The sequence below is a fragment of the Scyliorhinus canicula genome, chromosome 3 (genome assembly GCF_902713615.1).
Source record: "Scyliorhinus canicula chromosome 3, sScyCan1.1, whole genome shotgun sequence".
Lineage (NCBI taxonomy): Eukaryota > Metazoa > Chordata > Chondrichthyes > Carcharhiniformes > Scyliorhinidae > Scyliorhinus > Scyliorhinus canicula.
The window spans coordinates 223133381-223153474 of NC_052148.1; the positions used below are offsets into that span (position 1 = coordinate 223133381).

A 20094-nucleotide genomic window follows, 5' to 3' on the forward strand; every position below is an offset into this window, starting at 1 on the left:
CTGTAGTTTTTGGGGTAGTTGAAATGAAGGACTTAAGATGAGAAGTATGTGGTAGTGTGGCCCCTTTAAGGGGGCAGGCTCCAAGGACCACGTGACTGACTCGGGGGTAATTGCATGGGAACGCGCGATCTCCGGCCAATTATAGAGTTTGTGCGGGGCCCTAGAGCAGGTGCCCAGTCAGTGTGGACCCCAGAGCCAAAGTGTAAAAACCTGTTATATAGGGCTGGATTTTCCACCTGTGGCAGCAGAGTTCCCAATTCGGTGGAGAATCCAGCATTGAGCAGGGGTCTCTTTTATGGGGGGCCTCCAGGCAGGGGTCTCTTCCGGGGGTCTTCCAGACAGGAGTCTCTCTAATTTAGGTCTCTGGTGAGGGTTTCTGTAATTAGGGGTCTTTGGTGGGGGTGGGTCTCTCTAATTAGGGGTCTCTGGTGGAGGGTCGATGGAGGGGTGGTCAGGTTACCTTCGTACTGTGGGTGGGAGGTGACCCAGAAACACCTGTGGGGGGTGCTGAATTGTATTGTGGGGGCGTTGAATTGCATTGCAGGTGGGCCCAACCAGCAGACTTTATCTATCGGGCTGCCCGCACAAAATGGCGGACCGATAGCAGAAGTCCCTAGGGAATTCCTCGTAATCCCCGGCATGCACAAATTTGCTTGACTAAAGACTGTGAGTCGCTTCCTGATTTGCGTTCCCAATGTGAGCACACATCAGGTGTGATTCAATTCCAGCAGGAGATCTATCAGCGGGATTCTCCCTAAGTCCCCCATGCTGGTGGGAAAAACGGCGCCAACGACTCCGGCGTCAATGGGCCCCCAAGGTGAGGAATACTCATCTGTCTCGGGGGCTAGGTGGACGCTGGAGGGGTTGGCGCCGCTCCAGCTGGCGCCAAAGGGACTGCGCGAGTTCACGCATGTGCGGAACGGCCGTGGTGATCTCGCGCAGATCGGTGGGCCCCGATCGCGGGCCAGGCCACAGTGGGGGCGCCCCCACCCGAGGACCGCACACGCCGACTTACCTGCCAGGTCCCGTCGTGTGGGACCATGCATAACCCACGCCGGCGGGACTGGCCAAAAACGGACGGCCACTTGGCCCATTGGGGCCCGGAGAATCGTCGGGGGGGCTGCTGCCAACAGCTCCCGACCAGCATGACATGAATCCCTGCCCCGCCCGAAAAACGGCACCAGAGAATACAGCAGCCAGCATCAGGGCGTCGGGGCACGATTCACTCCGCCCCCTAGCGATTTTCCGACCCGGTGGAGGGGGTCGGAGAATCCCGCCCATAATCTCCCAAACGGAGAATCCAGCCCATAGTGTTCTGTGCCTGTTAGTTAAGTGCTTTTGCTTTTCAGCAATAAAACCCTTTGTTAATTACTGGAAGCCTTCAGTGTATGTCTCAAGCCTCCCCTTTCTTAACTTGACTAACTACTGGAAGCCTCCAGTGGATGTCTCAAGCCTCCCCTTTCTCAACTTGACTACTCATCACTATTTCTGGAAAAACGTATCGGCCAATATCAAATCTTCCTCCCACTGTAAGGATCCTCATGTTTAAACCTTGCTTTCCTTGTTTAAACGTTACTTTCCTTGTGTAATTTCTTTATTCCCTGTTCTGTTGGCTTCAACAGTATCTCAGCCTTTATTTTCCAACAGGAACAAACCTCAGTATAACATGCTATTTGGACTAGTCCAAGAACACCCCCCTAAACAATGTGCTATTTAGTATGGTTCCGTGAATTCACCTTTTGATGGACTTGGCCAGCAGCCAATTGGCTCCATTAAAATCCCGGGATTGGCAAATCCTCGATCCGGATTGGTCCGGATAGTTCTGGCAGGGTCTTTGCTGTGTGCCTCTATCTGTTTGACGGTCTCTGATATTTCAGCTGGGGCTCCCTCCAGGTAAAAGGAGCAGCCAGTGTTTTCTCTCTATCCAACTAGTTAGTATTTAAAGCCTGAAGAACTGGGGGTGGGCGGGGGGGAATGCTTTCCACATTCCTCTCTCATTAAGGTGACCAGATGTTTTGTAACACCTCGCAATAGTTGCTGTTCTGATACTCTGTTTAAGTGAGACAAGCCATTGGTCAGTCTGCTGGAGCTGACAACAGATAACCTACTGAACGTACCCAAAGTGCATCTTCCGTGGTAAGGTCAGTGTCGCCCTCGAGAGATCCCACAGCCTGAAAATCCTGCCTGAAGGTTGCAGCCAGAAGAACCAAACCAGTTTGTATTTCAACATTCAGTGGCCTGAGAAGATAGCCGACTACAAAGACTACAACCTCAGCAGCGAAGATACTAATCTCTCAGCTTCATTTAATCCCCCCATTATTTTAATCCTTCCCTTCTGCACTGTGGGTGTGTCTTGTGTGTCCGTGAGCAGAGGGTGGGATGGTGGGGGGGTGGGGGGGGTAAGTTAGATTTGCAGACCGTTGTTCTATTATCGTCATTACATGTTTACTCTTCTCTTGGTGTTAATAAACTGTTTTTTTGTGTTTTACTTACAAATCTCATGCCTGTAAGTCATTGGCACAGTCGAGGGCCTAAGATTTCAAAAGCTTCATACAAACTATTGGTTAATTCACTTTTGTTGGGGCTCCGGGGCCTGTGGGGCTGGAATTGACCATGCACGAGCCCAGGGTGTCATAACACTACAGCCTAGATTTGCCTAGATTTCCTCGCACCCCTCCTGCAATGACTCAATTCCACTTTGCCAGTTTCTCATCCCTGTCTGTTCGGTTGATGTCTATATCAGCATTTATGTTCCGTCTTCCTTTCCTTTCAGCCATAGATTTCCCTCCTCCCCAACTTGGTTGACAGGGCCCTCCACCGTGCCCATTTCGTTTCTCGCACTTCTGTTCTGATCCTGTTCCCCGATCCCACAGTTCGTACAAAAAAATATTTCATATGCTAATGAGTGAACTTGTTACTTTGGAGGGTTATCAGATTTTATGCCATTAAGAAGTGATAGAAATGCTTCAATTCAGAGTATTTGGACCAAGGCCAAGGCTACAAACATTAGGGCATAAATATTCATTAAAACAGGAAACAAAAACAAAAAAGTGCAATATTCAATGGCCTCTGGATCTCAAAGTTCACCTCATCATTTCAGCAGATTCTTTTTCATCCATGATTTAGCTATTGGATTATTGAGTCCCCCATTCAGGGATGAGGTGGTCTTAAACTTCCATCAACAGACATGCCACTCTGCAGTTACATCAATGTCAAAAAGATTTTACTTACCTTCCCCTTTCATTTTCTTCTCTCCCACCACCACACATCGCCACAACCTCACCCCACCCCACCCACTGACCATCCCACCCCAACAGTCTTCTCACAAACAGGATAGCACTAACTCATTAGGGAGTTCACAAATATGGATCTGACATTTCACTTGGTACACAGCCAAAACCAGAAGCTGCTTACCATCGGTATGATAAGTCGCACAACACACAGTTAAATGGACAAATGCGTTACTGCTGCACTCTGGACTGCATAATGAACAATTATGCCACCCATTAGAGATGTGTTGCCTTAGCAGCAGCTGTTTGTCAGGTGTTGGGCATAGTTTGTTCGGTCTTATTAAGGTATTTGTAGTCTTAGTTATAATAATAATCTTTATTGTCACAAGTAGGCTTACATTAACACTGCACTGAGGCTACCGTGAAAAGCCTCTAGTCGCCACACTCCGGCGCCTGTTCAGGTACACAGAGGGAGAATTCAGAATGTCCAATTCACCTGACAAGCACGTCTTTCGAGACTTGTGGGAGGAAACTGGAGCAACCGGAGGAAACCCACGCAGGCACGGGGAGAACGTGCAGACTCCGCCCAGGTTTGATCCTTTTGTGAGGGCCACGAAGAATCCAGCACGAGTTGTAGAATAGAAAGAAATAAGATTTATTTACAATTACATATATATGCGCAGCAGCAACAGCAGTACTCTCTTGCTGCTCACTCCGCTCTAGCTGGTTGCATACTGGCCAGCTCTATTTATGTAGGGAGTCTGCTAATGATTTCTCCGCTCCCCTCATTGGGAAGCTCATACTCCTTAAGGATTGTGGGATTTCCATTAGTCCCCAGCCAGTGGTAAGCAGGCAGGTTATAACAGATTTCCCAAGCCGGGAATCGAACCTGGACCCTGGGCACTGTGAAGCAACAGTGCAGCAGTAAGCATTTCTAAACTGTTAGAAACTATATACCTGGGCACAATGAAGGTCCTAGCTTGGAGCTGTCTAGTTTTGAGACTCCGCCTCAATACTCTACCCCCACTGCCATTTCCGCCCACTGAAAACGGGGACAGAAACATCCCCGCCTTTACTCTCCAACCTATTAAAAGAACCTTACAACAATGTAAAATGTTCACTGAATTCTTAAAAGTGAAATATGGTTAATTATTTCATAGAACCTCTATTTAGATCACAATGGGGAATAATGTCCTTTGGAATAATTCTTGCCGAAGCAGCATAATAGCAATAAAGTAATGATTGGCCAGATAGAAAATGAAAGAGAACACTTGCCTCTGGATTTTCTACCATGGACAAAAGCCTTTCCGAGCATCTGCCAGGTTGGTTTGTACAAGTCTTCCAAATCCAGTTGCCACCTCTCTGGTTCCAAGTACTTGATCAGCTCTTCTACTGTGTCAAAGCTTGAGAGAGCATCATTTAAGCCATCCAAAGATAGAGGAGATGATGGCACGACTGTTGGGCTTTCATAGCGAGTCTGTATTATAAATGTATTTAATACAATGATTAGAGGTATAGGCTCTGTAATCTGAGTTTGGTACTGACAAAATAAGATCTTAAAAGTGTACATTTTATGCATTTGTGGTTTTACTGGGTACATAAGATAGTTGACTTAAATTTCAAGGCTCCTTGAGTACAAATCAAGTACAATCCACTGAACAAGAGTTTCCCCTTCATCTTGCTAGCTGCCAAATCCACTATAATTTTGACTGTTGTTGATCAAGTGTTTAAACTTTGGAAACAACCCAGAAACCCCAGCTATTTGAGCTGGCGTTTAAGTTTCTGCTCAAACTCATTTACATAATGACAAATGTAAACTCTTTTATCGATCAGCACAGAGGGCAGTGATTTAGAATAGTTTTTTACATCAAAAATATTCAATGTCTTTAAGAGTAATATGGTGCAGGTTTATTAATGTAGCTGGAAATAGGTTTATCAAAAAGAACTATTTTAAACAAGAGTCCCTAGTCTGCCACTTAAAAAGAAATTGCTTAAATAAACTATACAGACATATTTACCACTTTTGGTGGTGTACAGAAGTCAATTTTTTGGTAGTACCAACTTGCACCGAAAATATGCTTAATTCTAAGAACATCCTCTAAGGGTTGCAAACAGACATAAATAGGGAAACATTGCCCTGGGGATTAACTCAATCTGGGGACACGGCCAATTTTGTGTGAGAGGTCACTTCCACAATGATATATTTTTAAAATCATTGCAAACAATTATGGAAACTCAATTTGTGCTGAACATAATTTGCACTTGAAATTCCTTGATCTCCTGTGCTGATTTGGGAAAATAGCATAACCTAGTAGAAAGTCTATGGCACCACGGAGAACTGGAGATACTACTGGATGCTGTGGAGGAGAGGCGGGACGCCCTCTTCCTGGGTGGGAAGGAGGTTGCCATCCACCGAGGTTAACCGGGCTGAGTAGAGGTGGCAGAGGCAGTGAGCGGAGTGGGCCCCACCGGGAGCACCGGCCAGCAGTGCCAGAAGAAGCTCCTCAGGGAAGCCTGGATGAGTTACCACCTCCGTGCCCGAAGCACCGCTCCTGTCCCACCCACCCCAACCCTCCAGTTCCTAATTGTCCCCTAATAGGTAGGCAGTGCTATGTGAGGATGGGCAACCCCCCAGGCCATCCTGGGTGTGTCATCACCTCTGTGTCCCTGGCACCAACCCCGCCCCACACCTCTCAACCCTCTGGCCCCATGCGGCTCCCACCAGATGGATGGCTAGGCAGTGCCAAGTGAGGATGGAAAACTCCCCCAGGCCAACCAGGATGAGTCACCACGTCCATGCCCCTGGCACCAGCCCCCCCCCCCCCCCCCCCCGCACCAAACTGAGGGCAATCGAACCCCACCCGCCGACGCCCCAATGCACGTCACCCTACACCGCATTCCAATGCACATACCATCTGCCATGGCCGGGTGCTGGGCACACAAAGGCCACTAGCTGTCCGCATCCCAGTGTCTCACACTGTGCATTATCTGTCCCCCCAGGAGACAGGGGCCCACAATCGCTGGGAGCGGGAGAAGACCAGAGGGGGCCTGCTGAAATGGCTGGTCCTCACTGCCGCAGAGAAGAGGACGATGGACCTGGTCAGTAGATGGGAGAATGAGCGGTGGCCAAGGTGGATGTTGGCATGGGACAACCAAATGAGCCACCAATGAATTGCAGTGGCCCACTGGTGCTACATGGACATTGCTGCAGTACTCCAGAGCATGGCCCTGTCGCAACAGGCCATTGCTGCGGCATTGAGAGCATTGGTCGGGCACTCGTTGACCTGAGCCAGTCCCAGAGGGATCTGGCACAGTCCCAGAGGGACGTGGCACAGTCCCAGAGCTCATGGTTGCAAGCGTGGAGACCTAGGTCTAGACGAGAGCGGGTCTCCAGGACGGGCAGTGCCATGTGATGGAGGAGCCCCTGGAGCTCCTTCCGACTGCACCCCCATCCCAAGGAGTAGCCCGGGGGCCATTGGACACTATGAGGAAGGAGGAGGTAATGGGACCCATGCTGGTGACTACTCACAGGGGAGATGCTGGAACACCGCAGCACCTCCGAATCCTCCTCACCTTTTCCTGCTGCATCCGATGGGCAGTGATCAGAACAGAGTGGCAACATGCCACCTGTGACACCTGGAAGACTGCCAGGCCCATCCAGGCCTGGTCGCTCCAGAGGACGGCCGCCAAAGGGGATCCAGCTCACAGTGTGGGATATGCAGCAGGCAACCTGCATGTGCTACCACCAGAGTTGGTTTGGCACAGTGGGCTAAACAGCTGGTTTGTAATGCAGAACAATGCCAGCAGCGCGGGTTCAATTCCCGTACCAGCCTCCCCCAGAACAGTTGCCGGAATGTGGCGACTAGGGGCTTTTCACTATAACTTCATTGAAGCCTGCTTGTGGCAATAAGTGATCATTATTATATGCATGAGGCCTGATGTGTCGCCTCCTTCCCACCCCATCCTCAGCCTGCTGGATGGCCGGCTCTCCATCCTCACCAGCTGGCCCCTGCTCCTAAGGGGCAGGCTCCCGTTTTGCAGGGTCCTCTCGAACGGCTCCGGTGGTGCAGTTTCAGTGTGTCCGCACGGCCGCGATGGCCAGCCATTCCTGGATAGACCCTGAAATCTATTGGCTGCAGGGGGTATAGGGCAGACATGTTAGCATGATGAGTGCCCTCGTGCCCATCTGGGTCCAATGGGATACACGGTGGCCCTGGATTGCACTGCAGCCCCTGCCCCCACATGCTTCCCCCCCCCCCCCCCTCCCAATCCCACCCCTGTCTCTCTGGCCATTTGCCCCGACAGTTTGCTTTCTCCACTGCACCCCTGGCCCTATCGGTGCCTAGCACAGGGGGGTTTCTAACCTCACCACCCGTCCCTGCAGTGGTACTGGTGGCTAGCATGGGTTGTGTCGACTTGTCTGGGGGCTGGACTGGATGGGTGGAAGCAGGGGCACAGCGGGCAGGCAGGGCTTGGTGACGGTTGGTGGTCCCACGGGTTTGGCTGGCTGATAGGGTCACTGGAGGGGCATCCGCCCTGATAGGGGCAGTGTGCCACAGGCCATGGTGCATGTGCCCACAGTTCGGACTGCGTTCCGCACTTCTCCTGAGGGGTTGCCCTGAATGCCAATAGCGCCAGGTTGAAATCCGAGGTTGAGTCTGCAGCCTTGCACAGCAACCGCTTGACAATATGGACCCCTTTCTCGGCCTTCCCGTTTGATTGCGGGCAATGGGGACTGGATGTGATGTGAATAAAGTGGTAGGATCATGCAAAGTCGGACCACTCTTGGCTGTAGAAACATAGACCGTTGTCACTCATTACCGTGGGTGGTATCCCGTGCCTGGCAAACGTCTCTTTGCAGGCTTTGCTGACGGACTTGGACGTGAGGTCCGACAATTTCACCACTTCCTGCTAGCTGGAGAAGCAGTTGACCAGGAGCATGTAATCACACCCACTGGCGCGAAAGAGGTCTATCCCCACCTTGGACCACGGAGAGGTCACAACTGTTGCAGCGTTTCCTTGGGCTGAGCTGGTTGAAACTTCTGGCATGTTGTGCAGTTGAGGACTGTGTTGGCAATGTCCTGACTGATGCCAGGCCAGTAAACTGCCTGCCGAGCTCTGCGTCGACATTTCTTGACCCCCAGGTGACCCTCATGGATCTGTCTGAGCACCATGTTTTGCATGCTTTGGGGAATGACGATTCTATCTAGTTTAAGAAGGATCCCCTCAACAACCGTCAGCTCGTCCTTAACGTTGAAGAACTGGGGGCACAGCCCCTTTTGCCAGCCATGGGCGAGGTGCTTCATCACGCGCTGCAGTAGGAGATCTTTAGCAGTTTCTTCGCGTATTTGTATAACTCGTTCTTCAGTGGCTGGGAGGTTGCTGGCACACACCTGCACCTGTGCTTCAATGTGGCGAATGAAGTCGCCCTGTTCACACGGCGTGGTGACGGGTCGGGATAGGGCATCCGCGACGATCAGCTTCTTACCCGGTGTGTAGACGAGTTCGAAGGCATATCAGCAGAGATGAAGAAGAATTCACTGCAGCCAAGGTGTCATGTCATTTAAATCCTTTTGGATTATGTGGACTAAAGGCCTATGGTCTGTTTCCACCGTGAGCTTTGGCAGGCCGTATACGTAGTCATGAAACTTGACTATTCCTGTCAGGAGTCCCAAGCACTCCTTTTCGATCTGGGCATACCGTTGTTCGGTCGGAGTCATGGCCCCGGAGGCGTATGCCACTGGATCCCAGGACGAGGAGTTGTCTTGCTGGAGGAGCACCGCCCCAATGCCGTCCTGGTTTGCGTCTGTGGATATCTTGGTATCCTTGGTTGGGTCAAAGAATGCCAGTACAGGGGCTGTGGTGAGCTTCGCCTTCAGCTCAAGCCACTCCGCTTGATGTGCGGGAAGCCACTGGAACACTCAACTTTTTTACGAGATGCCGGAGGGCTGTGGTGTGGGATGCCATGTTGGGAATGAATTTCCCGAGAAAATTCACCATCCCGAAGAAATGGAGGACCGCCTTTTTGTCCTCTGGGGTCTTCATGGCATTGATTGGCAGCACCTTGTCAGCATCAGGTTGCACACCCTGCTGTGAAAAGTGGTCACCCAGAAACTTGATAGCGGACCTACCAAATGAGCATTTGGCCCTGTTGAGCTAGAGGCCGTTTTCATGTATCCTCTGGAAAACTTGTTTGAGGCGAGCGATGTGATCCTCGAGCGTCGTGGACCAGATGATCACATCGTCCACATAGACTCGCACCCCCTCGATGCCCTCCATCATTTGCTCCATTGTGCAATGAAATACTTCGGTAGCTGATATGATACCAAAAGGCATGCGGTGTAGCAATACCTGCCGAACGGAGTGTTAAACGTGCACAGCTTCTGACTGGACTCGTCCAGCTGTATCTGCCAGAACCCACGGGAGGTGTCCAGCTTGGTAAAGAATTTGGCATGAGCCATCTCACAGGTTAACTCTTCACGCTTTGGGATCGGGCAGTGCTCGCGCATGATGTTGCGATTCTGGACTTTGGGATCAATGCAAATGCGGAGTTCACCAGAGGGCTTCTTGACGCAGACCATGGAGCTGACCCAGTCTGTTGGTTCCGTGACCTTTGAGATGATGCCCTGGTCTTGGAGCTCTCGTAGCTGCATTTTCAGACGATCCTTGAGAGCAGCCGGCACCCGGCGCAGTGCATGGATGACTGGGATGGCATTCGGCTTGAGCAATATCTTGTAGCGATATGGGAGCGTGCTCATTCCATCAAACACATTGTGGTAAGGGCAGCACGGTGGCCTAGTGGTTAGCACAACCGCCTCACGGCGCTGAGGTCCCAGGTTCGATCCCGGCTCTGGGTCACTGTCCGTGTGGAGTTTGCATATTCTCCCCGTGTCTGCGTGGGTTTCACCCCCACAACCCAAAAATGTGCAGAACAGGTGGATTGGCCATGCTAAATTGCCCCTTAATTGGAAAAAATAATTGGGTAATCTAAATTTATAAAAAAAATTTTAAAAAAAACACGTTGTGGTATTGCGTGAGAATGTCATCTATCTCAGCCCGGAGATTTACATTGGGCGAGGCAGTCGCCGGTGTCGAGGACATGGCATGGACGCGCTGGATCAGATTTAGGAGTTTGAATGCGCGAGCACCGAGCAGGGATGCCTTGTCAGGCCGGAAGATCTCGAATCGTAAGGTCACTTTGATTGCCTTGTGAGATACACCTAGCTGACACAATCCACTGGCAGCTATGGCATTGCCATTGTAGTCAAGGAGCTGGCAGGCTGGTGGAAGAATGCTAGGTTGGTCTCGGATGCTGTCGGGGTCTGACTGTGATATGAGGTTTGGAGATGCGCCAGTGTCCAATTTAAATCGGATGCGAGACTGGTTGACCGTGATGACAGCACACCACTCGTCGTCAGGATCCACAGTGAGGATTGAAAGGCGGTTTGAAGGCACGGTGGAGGCCAGCTCGTGCTTGGTGATTATGCCCACGTGGTATGCAGACTCAAGGCAGTCAGCATCGGGGTCCGTTGGGCTGTCAGGATCTGAATCCTGCATGCCTCCTTGTACACAGCAGACACGTCTGCGCTTCAGCTGGGATCGCCGGCTATTGGTTGGTGGAGCAGACCTACATAAGGCCGCATAATGTCCAGGCTTTCCACACTGTAGACATCGCCTTCCTTTGGCAGGACATTGCCGCTTTAAATGGGCGGAGCCACAATTTGGACACGTCTTAACGCTGACATCAGCGTATTCCGTGCGCCACCGTGCATGCGCAGTGCGGTCGGCTGACGTTCGCACGTGCACATCGGGGTCTTCGGCCTCGTCGTCCACCCGGTCATGGCGCGCATGCGTAGGGACCCGGGAAAAGTGCGCGAAACGGACACTCTCCTCGATGCTCAGGCCTTGCATTTTTGCGATGGCTTGCACACTTTCTGCCTCGTGGGAGACTAGTTTTGCATTTTCTGCCGCCCTGATGCGGGAGTAACAATCCCTGGCATGCTCACGGACAAAGCACGTTTCGATGGCGACAGAGAGGGTCAACTGTTTGATTTTGAGGAGCTGCTCCCGCAGGGAGTCGGACTGGACCCCGAAAACGATCTGATCCCGGATCATGGAATCAGCCATCGAGTCATAATTACATGACTGCGCTAGGATGCGGAGATGGGTCAAGAAGGACTGAAAAGGTTCATCCTTACCCTGAAGCCTCTGTTGGAAGATGTAACGTTCAAAGCTTTCATTCACCTCAATGTCGCAGTGGTTGTCAAATTTCAGCAGAACAGTCTTGAACTTCCTCTTGTCTTCGCCATCGGCAAACGTGAGCGAGTTGTAGATGTGGATGGAGTGGTCCCCCGCAGTCGACAGGAACAGCGCGATCTTTCTGGCATCTAATGCTGCGTGAAGGTCGGAGGCCTCGATATACAGGAGGAACTTTTGTTTGAAGACTTTCCAGTTGGTGCCGAGGTTGCCGGAGATCCGGAGTTGCGGAGGAGGTTGGATCTTTTCCATGCCGCTGGATGGCTGCTTGCTGGTTGCAGGTTCACTCGAGGTAGGTTCGTTAGAGTTAATAGCTCTCTGGTACCATGATGTGTTATCTGTGTTGGTCTAACATTGACTGCAACTGGATGCAGTAAAACGAGGAACAGGCTTCCGACACAGGAGATGGTGCAACACTGTTTTATTGAACCTGTTGATTGCTGTACATAATCTGCTGGGAGTTGACACTCTATTAACCTAACTGATAACCTCCTACTGGCTTGACCAGACTAGCTCTCTATCACATGGTGATGATGTTTATTGGCCTATGAACTGCGACTATCTCCCTAGCCGTGTCCTGTGAGAGAGGGACAGCCTTAATGCCCTGTGGGCTTTATAGTGGTGGTGTCCTGTCTGGTGATTGCTTGTTTTGTGTCGTGTTATCCTGTGTGTCAATCACTGCCTGTCTGCGTCTCATGATATACATGAGTGGATATTATGACATAGAATTTTGATTGTAATTGTTCTGTCCGTTTGTACGGGTAGCTTGAGACCACTTGAGAGCAGTTCGGGAAATTTTAAACCAATTTTTGGTGAGGCCAGGAGGAGTGCAAGTACAAGCATTCCTCTCTAGTCTGCAAAATCTCTAACTTGCTGCCAGCCCATTGAAAGACAGCCCATCTCCGCCCCCAATCCCGGGAGTAGCTCTGCAAAAGCACCTGACCTGCTGGTCACAAGAGCATGGCAGTCAGCTGATTTCTCAGCCTCGATTGTTCATTCTATGTTTAGTCCATCGTCATGAAAGGGAAACTCTCCACAGGACTGTTTCTGTGCATCACCCCTACTTCCCCCAACCACTAATGTTGCCTCCTGAAAATTGCCCAGGGGTGGGACCAAGGTGAAAGACTCACATGCTGACCAGTGGCGGGAACTTACGGTTTTCGTCTCCGCTCCCTCCTCCACAGTTGAGTGAAAAGTTGGCCCTTTCTGTCCAACGGAGGCAAAGGTTTTGAGAGGAGAGGAGGACTGACAGAGATATGATCCTAATACATATCGTTAACTCTTCCTCTTACAATGGTCATACACTTAAAAGATAGCTTTTATATCCAAAAATCATTGGCTTTAGATCAGCCTGGTCTACCTTTTCTTGAACTACAGCGGAGGATTAAATCCTTCAACTAGATTTTTCAATTGTAATATCATTAATATAGCACCTTTACCGCACCTTTAACGTAGAAATACCATCCCAAGGTGCTTCAGAATAGCCTCACCAAAAAAATAAACTGACAGAAATAATAAATCTCGATGCATGGTGCTTCAAAGAAAATGGGCTGGATTCTCCGCCGATGGGATTCTCCGTTCTGCCGGCAGCACGCCAACACCCGCGGGTTTCCCGGCAGTGTGGCGTGGCCTCAATGGGAAATCCCATTGGCAGGCGGCGAAAATGCAGCCAGCGAGTGTGCACAGCCCAGGAAAACGTGGCTGGCAGGCCAGATAAGCCCGCCCAGTTATTGAGTGTGGTGCTCCTAAAAGACATTCAAAACTCTGCTCATCGATGGGCTTTACGCTCCACCTCACAGATGTTACAATCCTGAAAGCAGCCTCACTCCAAAGTCTTTTCTTATCTGCATGATAGTATTTCAGCACCTTCTCCTGACTTCAATGGGAAAGAAATTTGAGCATGGTGTAAATAACGATTCACTGATTCACTGTTGTTATTACACACTACATCTGAAGACAAACTTCAGCTCCCAACGTTTTATCAAGATTCTAATTGGGCCCAATCTGACTGAATGCTTAAATATTGTTCACTAAAAACACTGATCCTTCTGACAAATCAGGTGAACATCACGGCAATGTTTTCCATTAATTTTGTGGATAATTTTCAGATAACCGTTGTGTGGATCATAAGCAGAGTTAAAGTTATACAATATGCAATCCATATAATTTCTTGAGCCTACTTTAATATTTGCCGCGTAGGATTGCAATCTAAGTCTTTTTAAATAGGAATTATGGAATTTGAACTGATGCTTTAAGTCTACCGCTAAAAAGATTACAGACATATAATGAACCATGTTACAGAAATGCTTCACACAAATGTTAATCTTTTGAAATTTGATTGAAAAGCCAAGCCTGGGATTTCTGTGGGTATCTCAGTATCTTCGAGTGAACAGAAACCCGGACAGGGGGGATATTTAGCCATTCCTTCTTTTCTTGAATAGGGGTGTAACATTTGGGACCATATTACAATTTTGCCGTCGGGACTTCGGCCAGTCGGGTGTGGAGAATAGCGGGAGGGTCTCAATCAATGGCGGCAGGTGGGGGAAACACAACGCGGAGTATTCCCCAAGCACGCCGATTTTCTGGCGCCAGAAAATAGAGGAACTGACGCCAGTCCCGATTCAATGCGTGAAACTGAATTCTCCGCAGGACTGTGATCATTTTTACTACTGCTGGGGGTGGAGGTTGCCAACCAGTTACATCACAACAGGGGGCTGGTTTAGCACACAGGGCTAAATCGCTGGCTTTGAAAGCAGACCAAGGCAAGCCAGCAGCATGGTTCAATTCCTGTACCAGCCTCCCTGAACAGGCGCCGGAATGTGGCGACTAGGGGCTTTTCACAGTAACTTCATTGAAGCCTACTCGTGACAATAAGTGATTTTCATTTCATTTCATTTTCATGTGCCTCGTGATCTTTCACCAAGTTGTGTGCACAGTGCATTCTCCCATGGAAAATTTGGGGATCACGTTAGTGCTAATGTTGGGCTTGAAAATTGGTATGTTCTGGCCCTTAAAATGAAGCAGTGGGATGGGGCTACATCCGTTCTGCACATGCAGTCAAGTCACTGCCAATGTTGTTGGGCATTTGGCTTCAGGCAGTAGCCTAAAACAGGCTTAAGGTCCCTTGCATACGATTAATAAGGACCTGTTGACAGACCCCTGAGTCTAATTTATTTTTGGTATGTGGAGATGGTGCTGGGCCTCTCTTAGAGCCCCAGTGGCTGACAACAAAAGAATGCAGGAGTGCTCCACCAATTCCACCATTGTTGCAATCGCCCCTTTCCAAAATTAGCTTACCATCAAGTTTTCTCAACGTGACAATTTGCAGTGCGAAAGCTGCTTTTAAAGACATGATCGTGACCAACAGCTCAAATATAAAATGTTAACCAGCCGGAGGCCCCTCTCTGTCTAGCCTCAGACTTCATGGTAGGGACACTTTCTGCTTGCAATAATCGGGTCCAAAAACAATGTTGTATTCATGCCAATTGGATAACAAGAATGATTTGGGCCATCCACGGAATCATCATTTGTATGAAATGTAGAGGCTTCCTCCAAAAGCATTTTTTTTGTTTCTTTATTCTTTCATAAGATGTGGGTTTCGCTAGAAATGTCAGCATTTGTTGCCCTTCCCTAACTGCCCTTGAATTGCGTGGCTTGCAAAACCATTTCAGAGGGCATTTCAGAGTCAACTACATTCCTGTGGGTCTGAAGTCACATGTAAGCCACACTAGGTAAGGACCTCAAATTTCCTTCCCGGTACGGTAGCATTGTGGGTAGCACAACTGCTTCACAGCTCTAGAATCCCAGGTTCGATTCCCGGCTTGGGACACTGTCTGTGCGGAGTCTGCACATTCTCCCCGTGTATGTGTGGGCTTCCTCCGGGTGCTCCGGTTTCCTCCCACAGTCCAATGATGTGCGGGTTAGGTGGATTGGCCATGCTAAATTGCCCATAGTATCCAAATTGCCCTTAGTGTTGGGTGGGGTTACTGGGTAATGGGGGAGGTGTGGACCTTGGGTAGGGTGCTCTTTCCAAGAGCTGGTGCAGACTCGATGGGCCAAATGGCCTCCTTCTGCACTGTAAATTTTATGAAGGTAATTGTGAACCAGATGGGTTTTTACAACAATCAATTGTGGTTTCATGGTTGCCATTTGACTTTTGTTTTTAAATTCCACTGTCTGCAGTGGTGGGAATCGAACAAGAATCCCCAGATCATTACCCTGGGTCTCAAGATTACTAGTCCAGTGACAATAACACTGAGCCACCATCTCCTCTCACTCACTTTCACACACTGCATTTGTAGCACCAATCTCATCGGCTGAAATCTGCCTGAATGTGGCTCACATGTGGGATTGTACAATACATTTTATATTCTAGCTCTCACTGATTTTGCAAGCTCGGCATTAACAAGCAAGCATGTTGGCGGGAATGGTGTCATCATCAGATCCAACACAATTGTTATACAGGTACACACAAGCAACTTGTCTGTGCAGTAAAGCAGTTAAGGGCAGGGTTCTCCGGTCCCCCAGCTGGATATTTTTCAGCAGCACACCATTCGCTGGATTTGGATTTGCATTTGGGTTTATTGTCACGTGTATCAAGAGACAGTGAAAAGTACTGTTCTACGCAGAGTCCAGACAGATCGTTCCATACATGAAAAAAATAGTATAGACCCAATGTAAATACATAGACACAGACATTGGGTGAAGCCTATGGAGTGGGGTGCTACTCAGTAGAGAAGATGTGTGGGGAGATCAGTTCAGTCCATAAGAGGGTCATTCAGGAGTCTGGTAATAGTGGGGAAGAAGCAGTTTTTGAATCTGTTAGTGTGTTCTCAGACTTTTGTATCTTCTGCCCAATGGAAGAGGTTGGAAGCGAGAATAACCCGGGTGGGAAGGGTCTTTGATTATGTTGCCCCCTTTCCAAAGCAGCGGGAGGTGTAGACAGAATCAATGAATGGGAGGCGGATTCACGGTGATGGATTGGGCAGTATTCACGACTCTCAGTAGTTTTTTATAATATTGGGTTGAGCAGTTGCCATACCAGGCCGTGAAGCAGCCAGATAATAATATAATAATAATCTTTATTGTCACAAGTAAGGTTACATTAACACTGCTATGAAGTTACTGTGAAAAGCCCCTAATCGCCACATTCCGGCGCCTGTTCGGGTACTGAGGGAGAATTACCTAACAGCACGTCAGGGACTTGTGAGAGGAAACCTGAGCAACGGAGGAAACCCACGCAGACACGGGAAGAATGTGCAGATTCTGCACAGACAGTGACCCAAGCCAGGAATCGAACCTGGGACCCTGGAGCTGTGAAGTAACAGTGCTACCTACTGTGCTACCGTGCTGCCCTTTAGGATACTTTCTATGGTGCATTTGTAAAAATTGTAAGAGATTGGTAAAAATTGGTGGACGTGCCGAATGTCCTTAATTTCCTGAGGAAGTATAGGCACTGTTGTGCTTTCTTGGTTATAGCATCGACGTGGGTGGACTAGGAGAGATTGTTGGTGATATGCACCAACTGTCAACCATCTCCACCTCAGCATCATTGTTGCAGACAGAGTTGTGTACGATACTTCACTTCCTGAAGTCAATCAATGACCAGCTCCTTTGTTTTGCTGACGTTGAGGGAGAGATTACACCATGCCTCGAGGTTCGCTATCTCCCTCCTGCACTCTGACTTGTCGTTGTTCGAGATCTGACCCACTACAGTTGTGTCACCAGCAAACTTGTAGATGGAGTTGGAGCCAAATACTGCCACGCAGTCGTGTGTGTATAGGGAGTATAGTAGGGGGCTAAGTACACAGCCTTGTGAGGCCCGAGTATTGAGGACTATCATGGAGGAGGTGTTATTGTTTATCCTTACTGACTGACGGCGGGATTCTTTCTTTCCGTCCCTTGGCAATGGGATTTCCCACTAAAGTCACCCCATGCCATTCGAAAACCCACGGAGCGCATGGGAAAAGAGAATCCCCACAGCTGGAGAATTCCAGCCTACATCTCAGATTCGCGTCTAGTCTCATCATTCCTCTTTTTCCCATATGAACAAAGAAATATGCCTTAAAATCCAAAATTATTATAATTGGGCCACTTGAAATTTGTTTTGGTTCCTTTCATTCTTGAAAATGTTTGATGCCAAAATGCAGTTGCAGCCCTCTGAGGAGTAATCATAGAATGTACAGTGCAGAAGAAGGCCATTCGGCCCATCGTGTCTGCACTGGCCCCTGGAAAGAGCACCCAACTCAAGTCCACACCTCCACCCCATCCCTGTAACCCACTAACCTCACCTAACCCTTTTGGACACTCAGGGGCAATTTAGCATGACCAATCCACTTTACCTGCACATCTTTGGACTGTGGGAGGAAATAATAATAATAACCGGAGCACCCAGAGGAAACCCACGCAGACACGGGGAGAAAGTGCAAACTCCGTACAGACAGTCGCCTGAGGCCGGGACCGAACCCGGGTCCCTGGAGCTGTGAGGCAGCAGTGCTAACCACTGTGCTACTGTACCTAATCCCAGCAAGTGCACATATGATTGTGACAGGCTTGTGGTTTCTCAGAGATAAAAGCGTTTACACAAGTTTTGGATTTTATGCATTTTGTTTAAAAAAAAACCATTGTTCTGAAATCCCAGACAGCTGGAGTAATTGTATGCGCTTATGTGCCGCAGGGTATTTGGGAGACATAGAACATTAAAAAATAGCATGTTTTCTGCCTTCCTTTTAAGTACTGTTGTACTAGTGTGTGCATGTGATGGATTATAATTATGTCATCTCACTTGACAGGATTGTCTTTTGGCAAGAATACAGCCTTAATGTTTTTCATTGCGTCAATCAGTCCTTCACATCATGAGAACGTATCAGACAGACACACTGGGTTTCATTTTGTGTTATATAATCATTTCAGTCTTTGAACTTGTGTCTATTAGAATATTTTACATAGCTATGTGTGTACACATATATCATACAAACATATACAAATATATAGACACACATATGTAACATTTAAAATATATCTCCATAACCTATAAACAGCTGCAACATATTTCTGCTATATTTTACATAAGATTTATACCAGTCTGTTCAAAGCCAAACTCGTACAGTATGTTTCAAAAATTCATTTGGACTTTTAACCTTAGGAATACTTGATCCAGCAAGGGAAAAAAGGTAGGAATGCATAGCAGACCTGTCCTTAAAGTGAATAAGAAGGGAAGACAGCCAATGAATAACATTTGCAATTGTTTTATTATGTATCAGCTAAAATCCATCCAAATTTATGATAAATGGTGTCAATCTTTTTATATGGAAAATGGCTTAAAGTACAGACAGCGCATGCAGACTTTGAACTTGCCAGGAATTACTGACAGCACTCGCAGTGTAGACCCAAGTGCAAAAATAAGGAACTACAGCACTACCCTTCTGAATGAGGTTGCCATGGATATCCCATTCCTATTCAGCTTAAACTGTAAATGCAAAAGCAAATATGAAAAAGTACATAAATTATGCCATTCTCAGAATCTACAGTAATCTACTCAGACTCGCTCATGTATTCTCCCCAGTCCTTCCTGTTATCCTCCTGAAGAAAATGATTGCATGAACTTGAAACTTTTTTAAAGCTTCCAGAATGAGATTTGCTATTGGATCTCAGGCTGTAACTTTCCAATTGAAGTTGCTTACACAAGAGTCAGTTTTAAATCCAAGTCAATGAAGGGCTAAATGAATTGCTGTGTCAACTTGAAATTGTTCTTTTCAAATTTCAAACAGCAGGAGAATTTGTGAAGCCCATTACAGCAGCACTCTGCAATAAGAAAATAAACTTGCAGAGAGAAGCAAAGATTCAATCAGCTGTCGGTAAGCCCCACCCATGTTCTCCCTCTCCCGAGTGATAGATATACTGGTCAGATCTTCCAATCAGCAGTGGTGTGGGAGTGCACAGTGCTGACCCTGTTTAAAACTTCATCCTTATCTTTATAGACTGGAGACTTTGGACCTTCTTGTCGCAGCTCCAGCTTGGATTCCAACATAAGGTGATTTGGGAGGGCTTGTGCAAACCATAATTCGAGAAAAACCACCCACCAATTTTCATTCTAAAAGAAGACACAATCCTTGAGGTCTATCTTCACTTCACTGCAATTTACTGCTTTTAACTGGATCCGTCTTTGTTCAGTTTCTCCTGTGTCTAAACTTTGCACTCCAGATACTGCATAGACTGCCTCCCGACGTGACCCAGCTGAGTGCCTGACCCGGCCGAGTCTGCCTCCCGACACCGGCCAGCCTCTCCCCCGACACCGCCCAGCCTCTCCCCCGATACCGCCCAGCCTCTCCCCCCGACACCGCCCAGCCTCTCCCCCCGACACCGCCCAGCCACTCCCCCCGACACCGCCCAGCCTCTCCCCCGACACCGCCCAGCCACTCCCCCGACACCACCCAGCCTCTCCCCCGACACCGCCCAGCCTCTCCCCCCGACACCGCCCAGCCTCTCGCCCCGACACCGCCCAGCCACCCCCCCGACACCGCCCAGCCTCTCCCCCCGACACCGCCCAGCCTCTCCCCCCGACACCGCCCAGCCTCTCCCCCCGACACCGTCCAGCCTCTCCCCGACA

The 20094-nt window shown here is 48.9% G+C and overlaps 1 protein-coding gene across 1 annotated transcript in view; it reads right to left on the minus strand.

Moving 5' to 3' along the window:
• Positions 1-20094, minus strand: part of pdgfc (platelet derived growth factor c) — a 429023-nt gene that overhangs the window by 60749 nt on the left and 348180 nt on the right. The window contains exon 4 of the mRNA XM_038792293.1: positions 4506-4707. Within this exon, the coding sequence (XP_038648221.1) occupies positions 4506-4707 (202 nt within the window). The remainder of the gene's footprint in view (positions 1-4505; positions 4708-20094) is intronic.